General features: G+C 39.3%; 1 protein-coding gene and 1 long non-coding RNA gene across 4 annotated transcripts in view; one reads left to right on the forward strand and one right to left on the reverse strand.

The window, feature by feature from the left end:
• LOC140187734 (uncharacterized) overlaps window positions 1–16,010 on the reverse strand; it is a 55,859-nt gene extending 39,849 nt beyond the window's left edge. The window contains exons 1-2 of the long non-coding RNA XR_011883143.1: window positions 15,645–16,010; window positions 14,536–14,596 (exon numbers count right to left, since the gene is read on the reverse strand). This is a non-coding gene — a long non-coding RNA (uncharacterized lncRNA). The remainder of the gene's footprint in view (window positions 1–14,535; window positions 14,597–15,644) is intronic.
• Window positions 16,011–16,097: 87 nt separating this feature from the next.
• nlk2 (nemo-like kinase, type 2) overlaps window positions 16,098–24,693 on the forward strand; it is a 176,522-nt gene continuing 167,926 nt past the window's right edge. For 2 of the 3 annotated variants that reach the window (XR_011883145.1, XM_072243367.1), the window contains exon 1: window positions 16,099–16,958. Coding sequence is in view for 2 of the 3 variants with exons in the window: in XM_072243367.1 (XP_072099468.1) it covers window positions 16,390–16,958 (569 nt within the window). In the remaining variant the exon portion in view is untranslated. Of the gene's footprint in view, window positions 16,959–24,693 lie in introns of all 3 variants that reach the window. The other variant, XM_072243366.1, reaches the window with a different exon arrangement.

Here is a 24,693-nt window from a genome sequence, read left to right on the forward strand (position 1 = left end):
CTTTGTTCCCACTATACATTGATAACAATTTGCAAAAGTCCTAATGAAGTAGAGCATCGGTGTATCGGGCCCAGGATAGATCCTCTGAGATGTTGCAGAATTTAAAGCTGCTCACCTTTTCCATCACAGACCCCCAATGGAGACTGGTGTGCACTCTCCAACCTTCCCCTCCTTGTCCACAATCAATTCCTTGGTCTTGCAGATGTTGATTGTGAGGTTATTGTTATGACACTACTCAAACCAGCTGATCGGCCTAACTCATGTACACCTCCTTATTGCCATCTAAAATTCTACCGACAACAGTGGGGTCATCTGAAAATTTATAGATGACGTTTGAGCTGTGCTTTGCCATATAGTCATTAGTGTAGAGAAAGAAGAGCTGTGGGAATAAGCACACATCCTTGAAGTGCGCCTATGCTGATTGTTAGTGAGGAAGAAATGTTATTATCGATCCTCACACTGGTCTCCTATGGAGGAAGTTGAGGATCCAGTTGCAGAGGCCTAGGTTTAGAATCTTGGTGATTAATACTGATGGGATCATAGTACTGAACATTGATCCGTAATCAATAAATAGCAGCCCAACATATGTTTTGCTGTTGTCTAGATGCTCCAATTCAGAGTGGAGAGCTGGTAAGATTGCATCCACTATAGAACTGTTTCAGTAGTAGGCGAATTGCACGGGTCAAGGTCCTTGCTCAGTCGAGCCATAATCAATGTCTTGAAACACTTCATTACTATGAAGTGAGTACTACCAGCAATAGTCATTGAGGAAGCTCACCTTGCTCTTTTTGGGCACTAGTATAACAGCTGCCCTTTGAATCAGCTGGGAACCTCAGACTACAGCAACGAGAGGCTGAAGATGTCCTTGAACACTCCAGCCGGTTGGTCAGCACAGGTTCTCAGAACCCAGCCAAGTATACCGTCAGGGTTTAATGTCTTGCGTGAGTTCATCTTCTCAAATGATGTTCTGACATCGGCCTCTGAGACAGATCACAGGGTCACCAGATACTGTAGGGATTTGCACAGGTATACTGTGATTCCCCTTTCCAAAGAATGTAAAACAGGTGTTGAGTTCATTGGAGAGTGAACTTTAACTGCCATTTCCATCTTGATCAAATTTATTATGTCAGCCGGGTTGGAAGAGTAAAAGTTTAAGTATAAACAGTAATAAAAATTAAAATATTATTCACAAAATGTGTTATGGTGATCAGAAATGGTTTTCACTGTGTAATATTTCTTTAGAAAGATATTCTTAAATTTTCAAAGTGTCACTCTGCAGGTGGTGGAATACCAGATTCAATTATAAACTTCCAATTGCAGGCAGCAGCATCAGATTTTAAAAGCAGTTTAATTATTTTAATGCAGAAATAAACACATTAAAGGCACTAGGTAAATTCAAATTGTTGTTTCTGAATTTATCTTTTCAAATGACTATCTAGCAGAGGCTCATATCAGCGAAACTTTGTCCAAGGATTTCAAAGGTGTTCTTTCCCTATTGAGAGTTCTCAAATATATGCAGCTGAAGGGCTAACAATTACCTTCAAATACTTTCATAGCTTGCTACCAAACCCCCTTTGAAGTGACAATTCTTCCTGCCTCGCAGAGCGGAGGATGTCACAAAAGTCTGTGAAAAAAAGGAACTTGCAGATGAAAGGAACTAAATATTTTTACAACTAAAACAACAGAAGGAAGCATAATAAATGGAAAATATTCAAATTTTTATAATAGAAACAAAGAGTCACTGCAATAGATCTGTGATGCATTGTAACCAAGGAATTATTGTTGAAATGTAAATGCAGTCTTTATTTCAAAATCCAGTACAATCTTGTGTAGCACTGAAATATTCAATTTCAAAATTAATCCATTTTTATTCTAAGATCTGTTAGGTTAGTGTTAAATGAACACCTAGCTTAAAACCTTTTAATGATTTGGTCAGAACTTCAAGTCAAACAATATTTTGTGTATATCAACTAAAATTATATGTTATCAAAAACAATGAATATATTAAGACTATCTGATGCAAGACAAATCTCATATACAGTTCAAATTGGCCTGTTGGTTAACTGAGAAAATGTATTTAACTATTTATCTACCAGGAAGCCCTTGCTGATTAGATCATTGAGGCCACCTGTAATTTACAGTTTGAACATTACAGAGAAAGAAACAAACAACTTGGAATCCATCAACCATGACAATTCATTCATATCACATAGAATACAATCTTTCCTGATCCTAAATCAGGTCATCTCCCTAATTAAAGTCAGCAGCTGAAGGAGATAAATCATCTTGTATTTAAAGTGGTGGTTGATTAGTAAGGGTATCAAAGGTTACAGGGAGAAGGCAGGAGAATGGGGTTGAGAAGGATAATAAATCAGCCATAATGGAATGGCAGAGCAGACTTGATGGACTGCATATCCAAAATCTGCTCCTATGTTTTATGATCTTCAGCCATGGCATTTTGTGTAACCTTTTCCTTATCTTCATTCTTCTATTCCCAAAATAGATACATGATTATTAATCCCAAGCAAGTGATTATATTACCAACCATTAATAGGAAATAACACTGGATAACAAAGATATTGCTTCCTGAATAATTTTGGGTGTATCTTATGGATTTTGGGCTGCTGATCATGAAAATCACCATGAAATTTCCTTATCATGCACCATTTTTTTCAAATCGCCTGTATTTATTATTTTGATTCACAATTCAAGTCAGAATAACTGATGCCAAGATTAAGGAAGGCATTTTTGTTGGTTCGCATATCAAACAGGTCATCAATGTCAGGCAATTCAAAGAACCTCCAGTGGGACCAGAGAAATATCACATGGAAGGCAAGCAAGGATGTTGTTGAAAATTTTCTTGGCAACTACAGAGTACCAAACTACGTGCAGTTGGTTGATAACATATTTCAAGCATACAAAACCATGAACTGCAACATGTCACTAAAGATTCATTTTCTGCATTCCCATTTAGACTTCTTCCCTGTCAGTCTTGGCGCTGTCAATGATGAGCATGGTGAAAGGTTTCACCAGGACATTGAGGTCATGGAGAAACTGTATCAGGGCAATTGGAATCCATAAATGTTGGCTGATTATTGTTGGACACTTATGCAATAAGTTTCAGACACTGAGTACAAATTAAGATCATCAATAAAACATTCTTAACTTAGTTGAGCTATTGAAAAGCATCAGCACCGTTAAGCAATTAAACGCATTATATTCAATAAAAGTTAATTTCTTGTTGCTCTATGTGATACAAGCAGTCTGAAATTATATTTGGGTTCAGTTTCAAGTGGTATATCATAAACAAAACAAAAATTCTGAGGAAGCAACACTTCCAAAAAAATTTGTTGTCCAGCATAATTTGCCCAACAGCCAGGACCACTGTTCACCTTGTAAGTGCATTTATGTTCATGGAAACTGCTGTAAACTAAATTGGTACAAAAGGTCATTAAGATTTGTACAGAAGCTATGAAGGGAACCTCAGCTTTTTTTTTGAAATGTCTAATCTGGCAATCTTAGCTCATGTTAACAATTACAATATTAATTTATCCATTTATTTATTATCAATATGTGGGTTGAACACTTTAGAGTTGCACCAGTCATGATCTTGTGCAAGACCTTGAATGTTAAAAAGCTTATTTGAGGTGGTCCAATGATCTTAACATAATTAAACCAAGCCACTTGAGGCTGCAAACCCGATCATCTATCAGGTAGAAGATATAAGAAAAACTCCAGTAGTATCTAATAGGTGCAATAAATTACAGTGGACTAAATTTCACCAGCTGTTATATCCAAAACAGCAGGATACAATAATTACTGTATGTAACTGAAGACCATTCTGCTGACTTATTAGAAGAGTGTATCATAGAATAATTTCCTGATTTTAAATGCCTTGGTATTTTCAGAAATGAAGTTAAGCATTCAGCCTCTCTATGATTAATATTTGCTAAACATGGTGGCATGTTGGCACTGGAAGTATGGCGATACTTGTGGGCTGCCCCATCACACTCTTCAGATTGTATTATTTATTAACAGCCACCACTTACTCTTGCCCACACTGCACCAGAGTATGTGCATCCCGGATCAGTCTCTACAGCCACCTGAGGACCTACCAAAAGACAACCCCTTATGGGAATATCATATTTGACTCAAGTGATTGCACTTCTACATGAACACAAACGATGCATTTCACTGCATGTGTCGATGTACACATGATAATTAACTGAAGCTGAATATGAAGTTCTCAGCACTTATATAGTATCCTGAGTAAAACTTTGAGGACATCCATCAGATAACAATAAAGGTGCATTGTCATTGCATTAAAAGAAAATCTTCATTTACCATTACATGATATTTGCATATTTTAAGATGCTATATCCAATTAAAACTTCAAAGCAAAAACACAATATATTTCTCTCCAGTATTTTTATAGAAATAGCTCTGTAATGATATTCCCAACCTCTTTTATGTCATGGACCAATACCATTCAGCAAGGGGTCAGTGGACCCCAGATTGGAAACCCCTACTCTAGAAACTGTTATGTGTAAAAATCCCAGAAGAATAGCAGTTTCTGAGACTCAAACCACCCTTCTGGCACCATGGTCAAGTCATTTAGATCACATTTCTTCCCCGTTCTGACATTTGGTCTGAACAACAACTGAACCTTTGGACCAAGTCTGCATGCTTTTATGCATTGAGTTGCTGCCACATGATTGGCTGGTTAGAAATTTGCATTAACAAGCAGGTGGACAGGTGTACCTAATAAAGTGGCCACTGAGTGTAGATCATTGCATCACATTATTTTAGTTGTACTGGTTTTCTTCTCAGAAGCTGAAGATGGGCTCCAACAATAGAGTAGGGCATGATCACCAAATACCCATTTAAATATAATTCTGTATCACTCCATCACACAGTTGGAAAGAAATGGTAACTGATGATTAATCCAAGATTAAAAGGCTATATTCAGGCCCAATAACAAAGACCCCTGCTCTTCTCTGCATTCTACGCTGCACACCAAGCTCAATTTTAGTTCCCCTAACAGAAAGCACTGAAAAGGGGAAATAAAATGAGGAAAGTATATAGAGAACCATCTCAGTGATCATTCCTTAGGATCAAAGATATTGTGCATGCAGATTAAACTGGGACATTTGCCAGGGAAAATGTATGGACAGAATGGTCTTTTGGGAATAGTACGATCAAAGTAACCTGGCATGTAAAGAAGAGGATTCACACTGTTGCTTCCCACACTTCTGGATTCCAGACCTCAATAGTGCTTCCAGGGAAAAGAGTGTCTTCCCAAAGAAAGAAGATTGAATTGATTGATACTGTATGGAGCACATTTTGTTTCCAAAGTGCTCCATTTAGCTTATTTGGCTAAAATCAGAATGTAGGCCGTCAGTTTACAACTCTAACAGGGCACCACAGTAGAGTAGTGGCTAACAAAATGCAATTACACCTTGGGGCATCGGAGCTCAGAGTTCATTTCTGATGTCTGCTGTAAAAAGTTTGTATGCCATTCCCGTGAGCATGTGGGTTTCCTCCAGGTGCTTTAATATCCTCCCACAATCCAAAGACTATCTATAACCATATAACAATTACAGCATGGAAACAGGCCATCTCGGCCCTTCTAGTCTGTGCCGAACTCTTACCTTCACTTAGTCCCACCAACCCGCACTCAGCCCATAACCCTCCATTCCTTTCCTGTCCATATAGCTGTTCAACTTAACTTTAAACGACAACATCAAACCTGCCTCAACCACTTCTGCTGGAAGCTCGTTCCACACAGCTACCACTCCCTGAGTAAATAGCAATACTTACATCAGGCTGCTGGTTATTGACTACAGCTCAGTGTTAAGCACAATCATATCCTCAGTTCTAATCAACAAGCTCCAAAACCTGGGTCTCTGCACCTTCTTCTTTACTTCCTTACTAGGAGACCTCAGTCTATGCAGATCATAAATAACATCTCCTCCAATCAGCATTGGTGTAGCTGAAGGATGCGTCCCTAGCCACTGTTTTACTCTCTTTACACCCATGATTGTGCGGCTAGGCAGAGCTCAAACATCATCTATAAATTTGCCGATGACACAACTGTTGTAGATGGTAACAAGGAGACATGCAGGAGCGAGATAAATCAGCTGGCTGAGTGATGTCGCAGCAACAACCCTGCACTCAACATCAGGAAGACCAAGGAACTGGTTATGGACTTCAGGAAGGTGTACCAGGTAGTAGGTTAATTTGTCATTGTAAATTGTCCTTTGATTAGGCTAGGGTTAAATAGGTGGGTTGCTGATCAGTGCAGCTTATTGGGCCTGTTCTGTGCTGTATCAATAAATAAATAACTGAATACTGCAAGAAACTGGGACAGAATAGCAGAAACGCAAACTTAGCTGACATTGTGAATACATTTAACCTGCAGTAAATCAATGCAATGGATTTTAAAAAGCAAAATGCTAACTCCATTCACATCCTCAAATTGCAATCTTACTCATTCTGTCTTGCAATACTTATATATGAAATAACTTGATTTGAAACTATCCTTAAGGTATACAGTACAGTAGAGATAATGTACTTTATGACTAGTTGTGTACCTCCAGGTACATGGCATGATGAGCCTAGAGTTCAGGGTCCCATCATCAGATCCAATCGATTGGAAGCCTGGAAGTCGATGCTCGATGACCAAAGCCCGGCATCTGCAAGTCCACTGGGGAAGTTGGAAGACTGATGTCTGCGAGTCGATGAACCCACTGAAGGATGGAAATCCAGATGCAGCCTGTCCTAGGGTTGAGGGAGTGAGGGAGAAGTTGGTTGGATGGAGGGGAGAAGGGAGGAAAGGGGCTTGTTCTTCAGGCATCTTCCCCCTTACTTTCCAGTCCTGAAGAAGGGCCTCAGTCCAAAACGTCGACTGTTTACTCTTTTCTATAGATGCTGCCTAACCGGCTGAGCTCCTCCAGCATTTTGTGAGTGTTGCTTTGGATTTCCAGTATATGCAGACTTTCTTGTTTTTGTTGTTTTGCTTTTGCTGAGCAGCATGCCCATGTTATGTTGGAGCCAAAATGTGTGGTGACATTTGCTGGCTACCCCCAGCACATCTTTAAGTTGTGTTAATTGTTAACACAAACAACACATTTCACAGTATGTTTCAATGTACATGTGATAAATAAATGAATCTGAATCTGAGATAGTTCACTAAGTTATCATTCACCATAATGATGTTTTTTTCCAATTCATCTCTATTCCATGTAGACAGATTTATTCATCTCTATTCCATGTGGACAGATTTATTCATCTTAAATTTCCTCCAACTAAAAGAATTCTGCAAAAGTAGTCATAATTATTTGCTCTGCTTTTAAAGAAAAGCTGAGTAATATTTAAACTGATAATAAATTTAAAAATTACTTCTTTAACAAAGATTAATTTCAATACATTAAATATCTATCTAATAATTATAAGGTATAAGGAGAAGGGGCAAAGGCAGGTTACTGGTGCCTTAAAATCAGTTGCTTTGGGTAGATGGGGCTCATCACCCGTGGTTGGCAGCTCATCTCAGAGAAGAAAACCTCTGATCTCAAACCTCTGCTGCCTTGCGGCTATATCCACTCACGGAGAAGGCTTCTGGAGTAAACCCTAAGGAAAAATCCGGAGCTGCAGTTCCTAAGACAGTCCTATGTTGAATTTAACACTGACTGGCAACTTCTGCAACACCGCAGGTGTCAAACTGTATTGGTCTCTGCCAGTACTTTGGATTCATCAGCTGCATGCAGAGGGGGAGCCTGCTGCAATGGGTAATAGCTTGCTCTCCATGTCGTACTGCTCTGGCTTGTGTATCAACTGATGAATGTAGACATCCATGGTTGACACCGACCATGGTCTCTGATGAGGTTGCCTTCTGGAAAAACCAGAGAACTCACCTAAGAAAGCCACCTTGAAAAATGCACCTTGGTTCCATTTATTTGAATAACTTGAGTAATTACCAACAAATTTGCAGCAAGTTAGACATCAATAGCTGTATCTATTCACTGGCCTGATTTACTTTGATAAAGGGTTGCATGCTGAACTAACACTTATTTCTATGTTGACTTGCTGACTTGCAAAATAACAGATTTCTTGTGGATTTAATATGTAGCCTGTCTCATTACTGTGTTGATTATTTTCTAAAGCCAACTTTCTATCATGAAATTATAGGTGCCACATCTTCCAAACAGTTTTTTTTGCACGTGCCTTCACTAGATGACAAAGTAATTTTATTCAGTTTTTGCCCCCCTCATTTTACTTTTACACTAAAACTTAGGAACACAGCAAGCCATTAACCATTTTTGAAACAGGAGAAAACGAAAGTGGAAGATCAGTGGCTTTATTTACAGCCACACCCCCTCTCACACTCTGAGCACATAGCACAATCAGATCCACACAATCCTCTGTGAAATTAGTATGCACATTACTCTTAAGTGCCACCTTTCGAACCTCTCAAATTTAGCAGATGCTTCATGCAAACATTTTGTTGTCAGGTTACTGTGTGATATGTAAATAGTTCTTAGTCTTAGTGCTACCACCAATGCTTAGAATGAATCTTTTCTGTTTTAAAATCCCATGCTGTGGTAAAATACTATATTGGAAATGTAATAAACACTTGACCATAACATTACCATCTAAAAGGCTTAAATTAAAATGTAGATAAAACACAATGATGTTCCAACAGGGTGTGTAGGGGATTCCACCCCCAACACACAGATTTACTGTGGACAAACTAATCATTCAGAATAAAATTGACCGGACAGACTGGCAGGAAAGCTTTGGACAACTGATACCTTTCTATAATCTATAAGGTAACACTTCCTTCTGTTAACATGCTTCAATTATGCAATTTAATATTCCATTAATGCACAAGAGATTAGGTAGATGCTGCAAATCCAGAGTAACACACACAAAATACTGGAGGAACTCAGCAGGTCAGCCATCTGTGGAAGGAAAAAAAACCATATTGGGCCGATACCCTTTATCAGGACTGAAAAGGAAGGGTGAAGGAGCCTAAAGACGTGGAGGGAGGGAAAGGAGTATGTTGGCAGGTGACAGGTGAAGCCAGATGAGAAGGTAGGTTTGGGGGTGGGGAAGGTGGGAGAGGTGATGCCTGCAAGAGAATGAATCTCAGTGTAGCATTTGGTGACATATACGTACTTTGATAATAAATTTAATTTTAACTTTGAATGAACTGTTAGTGAAGTAATCTGGTTGATGGATGAAGGAAAGAAAGAAATTAGGGAAAGAAAAGAGAGAAAGAATTGTAAAAATTGCAGGACACAGAGCTCTAGGAAATGCTAAGCAGGCCAGGCTATGCTAATGGAAAGAGAAAAACGAAGCCAATATTACAGATGGATGGCCTACAACAAGCTTTTCAGTTCCGACATGAACCAAAGCTGTTGAGCTCCAGAAGGCTACACTGTGTCCAGACAGAACATGAGGTGCCATTCCTCAATGGCTCTTGTTCTAGCAGTACAGGAGACTAAAGACAGGTTTGGAGGGAAATGAGATGGAAAATTAAAACAGGAATCTACAGGAGATACGTGGTCACCCCTTAAGGCCAAACATGGTGGTGCTCTGAACATGGTGGTCACTCATTCTGCCTTTGGCTTCCCCACTATAGAGGTGATTACATTGCAAGGCACCAAAGGCAGTCAGCTAGATTGGAAGAAATGCAAGTGAATTGTGGCTTCAGCTTTAAGGACTGTTTGATTTTGTGCATAGTGGGAAGAGAGCGATCAAAAAGAAAATATGTTGCACCTTGTGCAGTAAAATGGGAAAATAAGAGAACAAACAAAAGGTTGGGGATGGAAGCATGCACCAGGAGATGCAAATGGAAATCACCCCTTTGGAATGCTAAGAGGGGAAGATATTTAGTGGTGGAATGTTACTGAATGCCCCCAAATATGCTGCACACCAGAGCTAATATTCACGATGAATAAAGACATCAAAGATATCTGAACACAGCTGGAGGATGAAGGGTCTCAGGCCAAAACATCAACTGTTTAATCCTCTCCGTAGATGCTTCCTGACCTGCTGAGCTTCTCCAGCATTTTGTGTGTGTTACTCTGAATTTCCAGCACCTGTCGAATCTCTTGTGTTTACAATATCTGAACACCATTAGCTTACAACTCCAAATAAAAAGGGAAACAAATGTTCATATGAATTGCAAGCTGGAATAGATCACTTAGCTTAGCAAGCCAGCTTCACCATCTAACAAAGTCAGACCAAATCTGATTGCATCTTGACTCCCATCTACCCACAGTAACCTTTTACCCTCTTGCTTAAGAAATACTATCTACTCCTGCCTTTAAAATATACAAACTAACGAATGCATTGGGTTTTGAAGAAGAAACTTCTATCTATTAACACCCCACTCCACACCTCATTACCACTACTTTATCATTTCCTGTCCTACTGTATGTACAGACACTCCTATACCTAGCGTCACTTTATGGACCTATAAATAATCTATGTATATAAGCTAACATGTATTTGTATTTATCTTTAGCTTATTGTGTTTTTTTGAGCTGCCTCAGATCTGGAGTAACAATTATTTTGCTCTCCTTTGCACTTGTATACTGAAAATGACATTAAACAATCTTGAAATCTTCTGACATAGAAAATGTAATTCATTTCACCTGACTTAAATGAGTGACCCTTTACTTTTATATATTTCTTAATGCAGGAGTTCTAAATTTATGATAACTTATTAGATTTTTAAGTTGAAGATAAAGTAGGAATTATTGAAAACAATGGATCACTTTTTAAATGTGTTGATTTTTAAAGAAAATTATCTGCTCAGCAACCCACCCAACGCAGGCCAGTAGAAGATAAACAGGAGGTTCTGCAGATGCTGGAAATCTTGATGAACACACACCAAATGTTGAAAGAACTCAGCAAGTCAATCCGCATCTATTGAGGAGAATAAACGGTCGACGTTTTGGGCCAAATGTCAACTGTTTATTCCCCTCAGATGCTGCCTGATTTGCTGAGTTTCTCCTGTGTTTTGTGTGTGTTGCTCAGGCCAGCAGAAGGATGGCTATGGTGATTTTCCATTTACACTTGTTGTACTTCATGGAAAAATGTCTTCATGAAACAGTGTTTGCAAAATCTGCTTTTGTGGAAGGTGAGGAACTAGAACATTGTGTTCCATTTTAATTATGACCTAATTAGATCTCTGACATTTGGATAAGCTTAAGTGTTTTACATCATTGCATTGTGTATTTTCATAAAGATAAACCCAAAGATTTTCCAAACATTTTTTGTTTGTACACATTGCCTTGATGAGCTTACAGTTAATAACACTACCATACCAGTTATCATTTACTATGAATGCAAGGCATCCTTCACAGAATGATCATATTTCCCTGTGTTCAAACCAGGCCACATAGTCACCCACTTACTATTTTCCCAAAATATTCAAATTAAGAAACAAAAAGAAAATAATAATACACCATTTAAGTACTGACCTATCTTTCATTGGACGTGACAGCAAAATAAACTGAATATTGTCACCTCTGAAAAAGTGATTAATAGGTTATCATTTACACCATGAAAAATTAGTTTAAATTCTAGGAAGCATTAACTGCAATTCTTTTCACTGGTTTTCATAAATGTGCAGTAATTGCAGGATCCCTGGCATCGAGTCTCTTGTATGATTGAATTTTGGTCTTATTCTCATCTTCAACATAATCTAGAAGTTCTTCCTGAATTTTGTCTCACCACAAGTAACATCTACTAATTTTAAAAAATGTTTCAGTAGCAAATGTTGGACAATTTAAAATAAAAATGTTGCATTAAATTCCTACAGAATGCTATTACAAATGTTATCATTCTGATAACTTTTCTGGTTACACTTGACACAAATGAAATTCAGATATCTAGTTTATCATTTTTTTTCTCATCTGCAATTATTGATAAATCTGCTTCAAACGTCTTCAGCAAGTGCGTATTTTTTTAAAATGCATGTCACTTGGTTCCATATGGAAAATTACATGAATTGTAGCAAATATTTTAGCATTTTGATAGAGAAACAAATTAGTTACTCTAACAACATAAAGTCATTCGGGTCCATGCCATCTCCCAAGAAAGCCACACCATCAGTTCTATAATTTTCTTTTTATTTACCCCATGGCCCTGCAAATTATTCTCCCTCACACTGCTGTCAACTCCTTTTTGCCACTTACCTACACTAAGCAGTGATTAGCAGAATCCAGTTAAGCTACCAGCGGGTCTTTAGGAGTAGGGAAGCGAGAGAAAGGCATCCAGCGGAAGTGGACACAATCATGAGGAGAATGAGCAATCTCAGCACAAACACAAGAAAATGCTGGAAATCCAAAGCAACACACACAAGATGCTGGAGGAACTCAGCAGGTCAGGCAGCACCTATGGAAAAGAGTAGACAGTCGACATTTCGGGCCAAGACCCTTCTTCAGGACTGATAAGGAAGGGGGAGATACCTGAATTAAAAGGTGGGCAGAGGGGAAAGTGGCCAGCTGAAGGGTGATATGTGAAGCCAGGAGGACAGGAAAGGCCAAGGGCTGGAGAAGAAACAATCTGATATGAAAGGAGAGTGGACAACAGGAGAAAGAGGGTAGTAATAGGCAGGAGAAAAGAAGTAAAAGGTCAGAGTGGGAAATAGAGGTGGGGAGGACATTTTGTCCACTGGAAGGAGCCATCCAAGTAGCACTGATGAGACGAGGACCTTGGAATTGTAAGGTCGCAACATCAACTGTTACTCACCACTGTGCTATCCTGACTGTGAAATTTAAGCAAGCGATTGGATGAAAAAAAGTATTTTCTTTATGTTGACAAATAAAACTGTATTTGTGATGCTGACATCTTGCGTCAAGGCATGCTGAACATTATAAAGCATCTTGCTGTCCATCTGTATGGTGACCCAGTTTTGCCAGGCAGTGTCTGGTACACTGACAGCTGCAATAGACAGCTGACCTGGAAATGAAGCGATTGAAACACCCAGATTAGGTAACAGGTTTCTTTGTCAGATATAAATGGAGACACCAGGAATACAGGTCCCTATTTAAATTCTGAAAATATAGCATTGTTATCTTACATAAGAAACAGGAGAAGGAGTAGGCCATCTGGCCCATCAAGACAGCTCCACCACTCAATACGCTCACAGTAAGAGAGTTAAAAACATTCAAACTGTTATAAAAAAAAAGAAATATTGCTGGAAATACTAAAGAGATCAGGCAGCATCAGTAAAGAGAGAAACAGAGTTAACTTTCAAATCGATGACATTTCAAAACGACTAGGAGAACTTGCAGGGAGAGAACAGGATCAGGAAGTGACAGGGAGAAGAACAATCCCAGACTTGCATAAGTAACCCTCAGGTTCAGCCATTCTAGGGGAAGACAGCCTCTGACCCAGCCAAACTGAGAAATCTCGTTTGGGTGGATGCTGTGTGATGTGTTTCCAAGTTACAAATCCGTATCGCAGAATATCAGACAGTACACCATATGCAATTAAACGACTGAGATTTATAATTCTTAATCTGACTATAGGGTTAATAAAGAAAATAAAAAGAAAAAGGGCCCATTTTAATGAAATAGTCTAACATGCACGTTGGAGCTCATGGTTCCGTCCATTCGTTCCCCAGCGACCTCCTCCGAGAGTTGTTGACTCCTGGATCCCCGCTCCAAGTCCACTCTGTCCTGTGGTCTACCAATTCTCTCCACCTGCGTCTTCTCTCTTCATCTCTCACCGACAAAATACCATGAATACCTTCTCTCAGACCCACAAGAAAAAAACAACATGCCTCTCATTGGATGGCACACATTCCAAAGCCCCTGTTATCTCTAGTCATAACCCAAACACTCTGCTACAGAGAAACCATTATATTAGCAGAGAAACCTTACAGAGTGTTACATGTATATACAAGTTTATGGCAAAATATTGTCTTAAATATTAAACTTCCAAAATGAAATGATACAAATATAACCCACCTCACAGGAGCTATTAGTGTATGTAGATCAAATAAAATATGATCCAGCTATGATACGTATCCATCTATGAACCCCTGAGAGTCAAAGAAGAATGAGCCAATAGAATTTAAAGGGCAATTGAAGGGGTAGCCAATCAGGACTGAGACAAGCAGATGGTGGGGCTATATAAATGCAAGCACTCCCAGAAACACCAACAACTACACACTGAGGATGTCTCCTCGACTGGTGATGAAACATCTGCAAGCTAATTTGCCAAGCTTGGCAAACATGATAACATCAAACGCATCAACCCGAGCTACTAATATTCACCACCATACCAAATAAAACATATCTTAAGTACTGTACTTAGCTAATATTATATTGAACATAGTAGTGAAATAAACAATGGAGTGATTTGTGTATTCCACAGTCTCCTTGATGAAATGTTGACTCCTTGGAATCTCTATCCCATGACAAAACTGGAAAAGAAACCTTGGGGATGGTATTAGAATCTGAAGAGCGTGCACTGAGATTGTACAAGAGCCCAGTGAGTACATAAACTACTCACCTACCAACACCATCAGCCACCATTTGCCCCTTCTGTGGTACCCTCCTCAGGATGCACAAATCTGTAGCAGAAATAAGGAATCCTTGACGCCATCCAAGAAGAAATCTGTACATGAGTTCACGTATTTATACTTGTTACATTTCTGTATTAGAGTATGGTTGTCCTCTTGGATCTCCTGGCTGTTGGACTAGGCACCTTCCAAACCACAACTTATACCAGCTAGAAGGACAAAGGCAGGAAAAGCACAGAAGCACCTCCACCTGCAAGCTAGTCTCCAAGCCACGCATCATCCTGACAAGGAAATACATTGCTGTTCCTTCATCCTCACAGAGTCAAAATTGTGGAAAAATCTCCCCAACAGCATCACAAGTATACCTACACCTCAGGGACCACAGTGAATAAGGCGGCAGCTCACCACCAGCTTCTCAAGGCCAAATCGGAGCTGAGCAGTTAAATGTAGGTTCATATCCCTTCAATAAATATTTAAGAAAAATCTATCAAGAGCACACAGCAGCCAGTGTGCAACATCCTTGCACCTTTAAAAGAAATTGCATGCCTATCCTAAGAATGGCAATGCAAGAAAGGAAAACTGGCACTACCTAAGATGAATCTAGCATAAAAGAAACATTCTGCATATTATCTGCATAGAAAGCCAGCCCTCAGTTCTATAAGCAAGTTGCTATCAGATTTGGTAACGAAGTGACCTAAATATAACACATTCTCAAGTGAGCATTTAATAGATTATTTTATACTGTATGTGTAAAATAATGTATTAATATTGTCATTGTCAAGCAATCTTATCTGAACATTAGAGTGGTTAATGAACTAGTTTCTGTCTTTAAGAACTATATTATTGCTGTTATGGTACATAGAAGCAAATCCACCTCCAAAGTTGATTTATTATTTCCCATAAAACATATTTCACATATTTCAGCCCGATGCTAACGTTACCATTGAACACAGAGCCAAATGTAATCCATCCCAAAGGAAGGATTAATAGATCACTTCATATGCAATATAAAAAATGCGCTTTAAGTACAGTACGTATTTAAAACTTTATTTTAAATCCCATAGGGAAGAAGACACTTTCAAGCCTTAGGCTAACTTACACTCATTCCTTGTGATTCCTTCAATTTACCAGTTGGGGTCCCATCTTAACAAGAGTTGTCTCCTCTCAGGCATTCTGGGCTTCATGGGAGAGCATCCAGGTCACGTGCCCTTTGTGCCCGCTCAACCTAACTTTAAAGCTTCAAAAAAACCTCAAGCGAACGCCCGCCCTTGCAGCACGCTTGGATACCTGGACGTCCAGGGAGCGTGCACCTCCATTGGGCGGATGGTTCATCAATCAGGTCCAAGGTCAGCCAATAAGAGCTGAGGATGTGGCTTAAGGGCGGGATGGTGGCTGCGCTTCCGACTACCGTGTTAGGATGCGCACGGTCCGGCAGCCGAGCGGGAGGGGAGGGAGCAATCGGCGGGGGGTGGGACTGCCGGTCGCTCGAAGGTTCCGTGTTTAGTTTCACTGCTGTTGCTAGTTTGGGGGGCGGGTGGGTGGGGGGGTTTAAAGGGGGGAAAAAAGAATCCGATTCCTTTATGGATGTTGGATTTAAAAACTTTCCTACGTCCACCTCATGTATGAGGTGAAAGTGCTCCGTAATTTTATCCTTTGAGAGGAGTCGGATTAAAGGGGTTTCCCGAGGAAGAGCCGCGAGGAGAGGAGGAGGAGGGGAGGTGGAATTTGCTGGAAAATGGTCTAGAGGAGGAAGCGGCGGGTCGGCACGGAGCGAGGGCAGTGCGGCCGAGGCGGGGCCGGGGCCGGGGAGGGCGCGAGCCGGGCGCGCGCCGCGTCCGTTGGTCATGGCGCTGTGCGGTACCAGCACGGCGGTGGCGGCGGCGGCGGGCCAGCAGCGCCAGAGCGTCGCCAAGCTGATGGCTTATAACGGCGCCGGGGCCGCCCACCACCATCATCACCACCATCACCACCACCATCACAACAACCACCACCACCATCACCACAACAACCAGCAGCAGCAGCCGCCGCCTCCTCAGTCGCATTCCCACCATCATCTACATCCCGGAGCCGCCGGTGGTGTTGCCGGCGGCGCCGGTGGAGGAGGGGGCGGCATCGGTACAGCGGTACACCCGGTCCAGCATCATCACCACCCGGCCTCCGGCGCCGCCGCCGCCTCGTCGTCGTCGTCCTCTTCGTCCTCGTCGGCTGCCGCCGCCGCTGCTGCTGCTGCCGCGGCGGCGGCGGCGGCAGCGGCGATGCTGAACCCGGCTCAAGCACCGTATTTCCCGTCCCCGGCGCCCGCCGCCGCCGCCGCCACGGTGCAAATTCACGCTGCTGCCGCCGCCGCCAAGGCACATCAGCTGGACATCGAGCCCGACAGACCCATCGGATATGGAGCCTTCGGAGTAGTCTGGTAGGTACGAGGCGAGAGTTGGCATGATCTGTTGCTAAGAGTTTGCACAGTAGGTCATTTTTGCATATTCCACCAGCGCTGTAAAATTTCGCAGGTGCTCTGTACCAATTCTGTTTTATGTGTTTTGCATCTCCAACTGGTATTTGTTAAGTTTGTTTGCTATGCTCTCTTGACACTGAACTTGATAATTTTAGATAATTTATATTATACTGCATTAGGTGAGTTCGAATAGTGTAATTGGCATGGTGGCGAGGGTTATAGTTTCAAAGTGCATTGCTGAATATATTGAAAATTTAAACGGACTGGAATCTAGTTATTTTGACGCTAGAACCTATTATTAAAGTCTGGAGTTTATTGAGATATAGCATGTTGGATTTTTCTATTCGAAGTTTAAAGCTTTGCAAGAGGTCTTGACTTCCAAATAATTTGTTTTGCGTTTTCTTGTTCAGCTAAAGTAAAGTGACCCACATCAATATGGTTCAAGTTGTAATTTAGCCCCAACAAAATTTGCTGGCTCTTGCTGGTTGCATAAATCTTTCTTTCTTCAGTAATGGAAATTGCAAAAGATACTTGATTAATATCAAGTTTCTATCTTGAAGTATGTAGCAATGCATAACATTGGGCTACGAGAAATTGATTTCGGAATTTTTTTGTTGTCATACGTTACGCAATGTTTTGTGGGCAGTGTGAGGCACGATACGTACTTTGGTTTAAATGGACTTTTTAGTGAACTCAATGCAGAGAGCTGTTGGAAGAAATACCTACGCGCGTCTGTGCGTTGGAAAGCAAAAAAAAAATCGACATTTGTGACTGGTTTCAATTCTTGAATGGAGGTGAAAATACTTGAGGCCTGTAAATTTGTGACTTTCCTTTCCATAAAGTAAATGATGCATGTTTGTTTTCATTGGCATATCTCAGCTGGTCACATGAATTCGGTTTCCAAAGAGTTAGCGCCGTTGTAGTAATCTCAGAAAATATTGTAGTTCCATAATCGAGGCCGTGTTGCAGGGCGTTAGCAAATTTGAGGCGTGACACTTAATCTTGAAATACAAAGTAATTGATAACTGAAAAGCAAAGAAGAACATTTTAAATGAGTAATCCTGAGTCAAGTTGCATATCTGGTGTATATTAGTAATTTCGGATTCCTGCAGGCAGTGTAGTAGTTTCATTTCTCACTTTATACTTCGAGCTTTTTTTATTTTTAAACATAGCAGAGTAATTTTGGTGTAAGAATAACTATATATTCTTTGATGGGGAATTCTTTGTTTATTAGAATCTTGTATTTGGCTTTTGAGACAGTGGCAGTGTTCAGCCAGTGAATTGAATTGTTGGTTTTTCAGCTCAATCCAGTTTATAACTTGTAATTGGGTAATCAAAGTAAAAGTTTGAATAGCATAACATCATCACTGACTATTGCTGTTTGCCCTTAACCCTTTCAATTTCACACGTGAAAATATGCAATTGAATAAAATCTGTTAAATTATAAAATGACCACTGCAGAGGAATTACAATAAGGGTAGTACTGAGGTTGAAAAAATTTAAGAATATCCTTTGAATGCTTCACTAATGATACTGAATTGCAATTATAGTGCTGCAATTGAAAGTTGTGACTTTTTTCAATATGGTGAAATTTTGCTCTTGTAAATACAGTGGATACTGGTTAAATGGTACACATTGAGACCAGTACTTAGCCCAATTAAGTGGGTGTCCCAATAACCAAAACTTTATGGAAATTGTTAAATGAAAAAAAGACAAATGACAGTTTAACTGAGTAATAAATGTATTTTAGTGAAATCGGAACAAATTATTACCCTATCAATACCTGCCATAGTACTATAAAACTATTGGTTCCTAATAGTTATTGATGGAAGATACTGCATTCTTTTAACTGTAAAAGGACAATCAGTGCAGACAATTAGTGTAGATAATGGAGTGCTTGGATGCAATGTTATCAACAATTGCATCCTACAAAATATTTTCATTGTAGCATTCAACGTGACAGTAAGTACCTTCACATTCTTCATAGCTGCTAACTAGTGAAATTATTTCATTTTCACTTCTGGCCAATTCTGGCATCTCAAAATCTGAATGCTTGAAACTGCAGTGAGCAGAGTTCAACAGTTCTGAATTGTCTTGCCACTTATTTCTTGGCCACTTCCGGTGACCAAAAGAAAAGCTTTTCATATATAAGCGACTGGCATTATTTTAAAAACTTCTTGCTCTAAGCATGGTGTAGTGTCTAATGGCCACACAAGTGCATGTGTCTGACACTAGTTTAAAAACTATGGCAGTTATTACCTGTCCTAATTAAGTGGCATGATGTCCCAAACAAGTGAAGGGAATTGTAGCTATTCTCTGGATTTTTGTTCTTTAAGAGTTGCCCCAAATAAGCAGCTGCCCCAATTAATTGACGGCCCAATTAACTGGAATCCACTATTTGCTGAATTCAAACTCTTTATGATATAAATTGCAGCCTTTTTAGTAAAATCAGTGTTGTACAATTTTTATTCTATATCTCAATGGATAAAGTTCTCCAATATATCAGCACTTTTATCAGTGAAATTTAAAAGCAGCGTTTGTGTATTTAATGGAACACTTAATCCTTGTATTTTTAACTCTTGCTTTCTTGTTCTTGATACATAAGCCTTGTGAACTGGGATGCATGGGGATAGAGTCTGGTCTCCATATTAATCTTGACTGTGGCAAGTTAAAAGCTACAAATTTCAAGCATGGCTATAATTTGGTTAAGAAGATGCATCTCATGCTACCTCAAATCTGTTTGTACTATTGAACAAAGTTAATGGACTTCCAGCAATTGTGAAATTCCATCCACTCATGTTTCTTGAGGGAAGAAATTCATTGTTACAGTTCTACTTGCAAGTTGTTCATTTGAGATGTAGTATTGCACACAGTTACAAAGTTTTTGTAGCAAAGAATTGCATATTCTCATTATCACCATGTAGCAGTTTTTATAACAGCCTGTGTACCTTTTGGTGATAGATTTGTGACCCCTCGGTTCATCTAACTGGTGAGAATAATCCTTCATTACTCCATTGTGGGCATTCAGTCAGTGATTTCCTCCCCCACATCTCTTTCCCCCCCCCCCCCCCCAGTTCACTTAGCACTTTCCTGCATAACTGGCAACAAATCCTTGTTGGCAATCTGTTTGTGAATTGAGTAAATTTTGTTTTTTTTTCCCCAAATGCATTTGGGTTCAGTCTATGAATGTTGCCTGAAACCTTGTAAAATTCAATCAGTCATTGGTATTTAAACCTGATCATTGTTTGCCCTTTGCAAATCTTTTATAGCTGCTTTTCATCTTATTAGCCTCCATTCATAAAAATTCCCTTTATTATTTTCCATATTCCAGAAGGGGCAACATTAGGTTTCAGCATTAGAAGAATTGCCCCGGGTTCCATTTCAAGACCGTGACAAATAATATAGACTTGAACTGCGAAGTACTATATTGGTGATTTTTTAAAAATGTGTTGAACTGTCTCCTTCCTAGAGTTGATGTATTATGCAATCATTTACATTTGAAGAGAAGTCCATCCAAATTTATTATTCAGCCTGTATCAGAGCAGATTAATGAAATTAGTTGTAGTTCTTGAGATCCAAAATGGCTATTCACATAAATTCCTAGCTTGCCTAAGGATTTCAGTCCTGATCACTCTGCTATAAAACTCTTCTCCGATGCCTTCGTTGGTCAGGGTTGACCATTGATATCATGTCCTAGCTGTCTAGATACTGCAAGCCACGGTAGTTGCCCATGTAGTAAACTCCATGCACTGATGAACCCAAAGGAATCAGAGAGACCAATACAATTTTGCACCAGCAGCGTCGCAGGAGTTGCTAGTCAACTTTGAACTCAACATAGGACCGCTTTGGGTTTCCAGGTCCAGATTTTTCTTTCGGAGTTTACTCCTGAAGCCTTCCCCATGAGTGGGTATAGCTGCTGCCGGGCAGCGGAGGTTTGAGATCAGTTTTCCTTTTAGATGAGCTGTCAACCACGACAGATGAGCCCTATTTGTTTTAAGGCACCAGTAACTCATCTTTGCTCCTTCGGTCAGTGAAACTGTTCTGTTGGGCTTAGTAACTGAGCCATGTATGAAGGGCCAGGCACTGGCTTGGTTGTCAGAAGCTATTTGAGGTGCGTGCCATTGTAAACATTTAATAGATAGTGGGAGCTTGTCCCCATTACGACCCCCTGGCTATTACAACCTTAGAAACACTTCATTGGTCCTCTAAATGAATAAGATTGACTCTTGGTCTTGCAATCTACCTTGTTATGGTCTTGCATCTTATTGGCTACCTGCACTGCACTTTCTCTAACTGTAACACTTGATTTTGCGTTGTTTTCATTGTACTATCTCAGTGCCCTGTTGTAATGAAATCTGTATCGATGGCTGCAAAAATAGTTCACTGTTCCTTGTGACAATAATAAACCAATTTACCAATGGTTCTCCATAAGTTAGGAATTTCTATAGTAAGTTAGATCATTTTAATTATTTCATTTCATTTAATAATCACCCATAAATGAAGTAATGGGATATATACTGTGTCCATCTATTGGGGAATAACATGAAAGATCTATTATTAATTTGACCAATGCTTTAAAATTGGGAGAATTTGGAGGAGGATGGATTTTTAAGTTGGGTCATTTGTAATCCAGAGAGTTCCTGAGAGTTTAGATGTAATTGTTGACCACATTTTTCTTTTGGGAATATTTCAAGGATGAGTAATTTATAATGTATGTTAATTCTTGGCTAAAGTGTCCATCTGTATATCTTGCAATTTTCATAAATTAATGCCATTGTTATTTTCTAACAGTTATAATTTGTTGCAAATTTCTGTGGAACACAGTCGGCTGCATTTTTCCATTCAGATTTGCTTTGAGCTGATCCTTGTGTCTTGAGGGAGTACCAAGAATTATAAACATTTTTTGCATTTCTTGATTAAATGTTACTAAAAACCTCATCTAGTGCAAGCAATATTTATTTCATTCTACATTGTAGATTCTAGCATTTTAACCACAGATGATTGACCTATATTCAGATTTTTTTTTATATAAGGTTAATTTGCTTTGTGGCTTAACTTTCCATTACAAATTTACGAAGGTTTTGGTCTGCAATAATCTCTTCTCTTCTATGTAATGTCCTAAACTTGGGATCTAAAGTTGTTTCTTTCAAAAGATTATAGGAATTGAGTGTTTTTTGCGTTGCAGATTATTGTCAAAAATACTTTCCACTGTCGGCTGTTCACTTTTGCTGGTGTAAATTGCTTACTAAACTATCAGTTAAGTGACTGTTTAGAAGAAAAGTAAACAAACCTCACATTAAGCATACTTAAGGCAATAGTGTTATGGTTAAATGTTTGATGTTTTAAAGAATTTCAAATTGAATTAAGGGTCCATAGGACATCTTTGTGTATAATCAAAATTCTTTCTAGTTTTATAATTGACTTTATAGAATAGCTAACATTGTAAAATATTGTACTATTAAATTTTGATGACTACATACAAGAGTAAATCTGCAGATGCTAGAAATCAAAGTAATATACACAAATTGCTGGAGGAGCCCAGCAGGCCAGGTAGCATCTATGGAAAAGAATAAATGGTCAAGGGTTTTTAGGCTGAGTCCCTTCATCAGGGCTGGAAAAAAAAAATTGATGACTACATGATACTTTTAGTGACTTGAGGACTTGTTCGGAACTTAATTGAACATCTCAGTGGTGCAGAAGGTTGGTTTAAAAAGGGGTAAAATGATTCATTTTAGGATAAGGCTCAGTGATACGGTAGTTGAGGTTATATTCACAAGTTTTAAGGTGGAGTGTTGGTTTTGCTTATTAATCCTTATTTATCACTTTAAATATTTAATATCTCTAGGATACAGATGAAGTATTTCTTTTCCCAGAGGAGTGAATCTGGAATTCTCTGCCCGAGAAAGTAGTAGAGGCTACCTCATTAAATCACTTAACACAGATTTTTACATAACAGGGGAATTGAAGATTATTTGGTGGGGGGGCGGTGTAGAACAGTGGAACTGACTCCATGGCCAGGTCAGCGATGATCTTACTGGGTGGCAGAGCAGTCTCAATAGGCTGCTGTTACTACTTGGGTTTCTATAGACATGGGGGTGAGTGTAAAAGAAGATAGTTATGGAAAACTCCACTTTTGTGGCTGAATTTGTTTTCCTAGTCTAGAAGGATGTCATTGCCATCATTGTGAATTTTCTCAACATTGTGCTAGGGACGAAAAGCTCGTGTGAGATAGAGAAGTTGAGTTTGTTCTCTTCTAGAACAAGTAGTTCAAGGGGAGAACTGATAAAGCTGTTACCATTTTTAATCAAAGTTTCCAAATGTAAGACAGTAATAAAAATTAGTGCTGCCTGTGCCATGTGCCAGTGAGGGTTAGATGAGGATGATTTATCAGATGAGTGGCTGAGGAGCTGCTATGGGGGAGGCATTTTGAGTTTCTGGATCATTGCGAAAGGTTTGACCTGTACAAAAAGGACTGGTTACACCTGAACTTGAAGGGGACCAATATTTTTGTAGGCAAGTTTGCTAGAGCTTTTGGGGAAGGTTTAAACTAATTTGGGAGGGGGTGATGGGAACTAGAGAGATAAGGCTGAGGATGGGGCAGTTGGAGCACAAATAGTGTAGTAAGACTAGGGAAGGATGGACAGAAATTGCATCAGTGTGATGCATTGGAGTGTAACAAGGTAAAACTGGGAAGGGTGATGAATATGGAACTAAAGGTGTTGTATTTGAATACACTCAGTATATGCAATAAGATAGATCGCGTAGTGCAAGTGAACATCACTGAGTTGTAGCTGAAAGAAAAGTGTAGTTGGGGGCTTAACATTGTAGTATACACCTTGTGTTGAAAGGACAGGCTGGTAGGCAGAAGGGGAGGGCTCTAATTTCCCTGTTTGTTTGTTTGTTTTTTTTTTAATATACAGCTTTGCAGACCACCCATTGCCCTGAGCAGGAAATTTTTACACAGCCTGAAAACTGCAAAACTGCACAGCACTTTTGTAATATGCATACTATGAATATTTATAATAAAAAAATTAAAATCACCTTTTGATGTTATTTATTGGAAGAATATAATGAAACAAAGGAAAATCTTTCATGTTTTGTAGACGTTTCCTCTGCTGTCTTAATTACAAATCCATTGTCTATAAACACCATCCAAATTAATTTTGCATCTAGATGAGAGATGCATCTTGCTCTTCATTAGATCATCCAAATGTTCCACTTATTGTCTGTTTCTGGATTACATTTGATTGAATTCATAAGACTGAATCCATATTTGCAGTGAGCCCTAGAAGTTTGAAGTTCCAATGATGTAAACAAGAATAGACAATTCAGGTTCTTTGTTTCTAAGTACGTAGTTCAATGTATCAGTGAATGTTTTAATTGAACCAGTTTTAGCAATTTGTAATCACAGTATTCCTGTGATATTTTTGAGGCAGTACTTTCATCATAGTTCATAATAGTAGCTGAGTTTTTAGTCATACTTTATGATATTTTTTCTAAATTCAAAATTGGTTGTATTTGCAATAGCAACAGGGTCAAAAGAAGGTGCAACAGCATCTATATTTCATTAGGAGTTTGAGAAGATTTGGTGTGTTAACAAAGACACTCACAACTTTCTACAGATGTGCTATTGCACAGTATCAAAATAAGCTGTAAAGATTTGTAAACTTAGTCATCTCTGTCATGGACACTAGCC

Source organism: Mobula birostris, chromosome 25 (assembly GCF_030028105.1).
Source record: "Mobula birostris isolate sMobBir1 chromosome 25, sMobBir1.hap1, whole genome shotgun sequence".
Classification (NCBI taxonomy): domain Eukaryota; kingdom Metazoa; phylum Chordata; class Chondrichthyes; order Myliobatiformes; family Myliobatidae; genus Mobula; species Mobula birostris.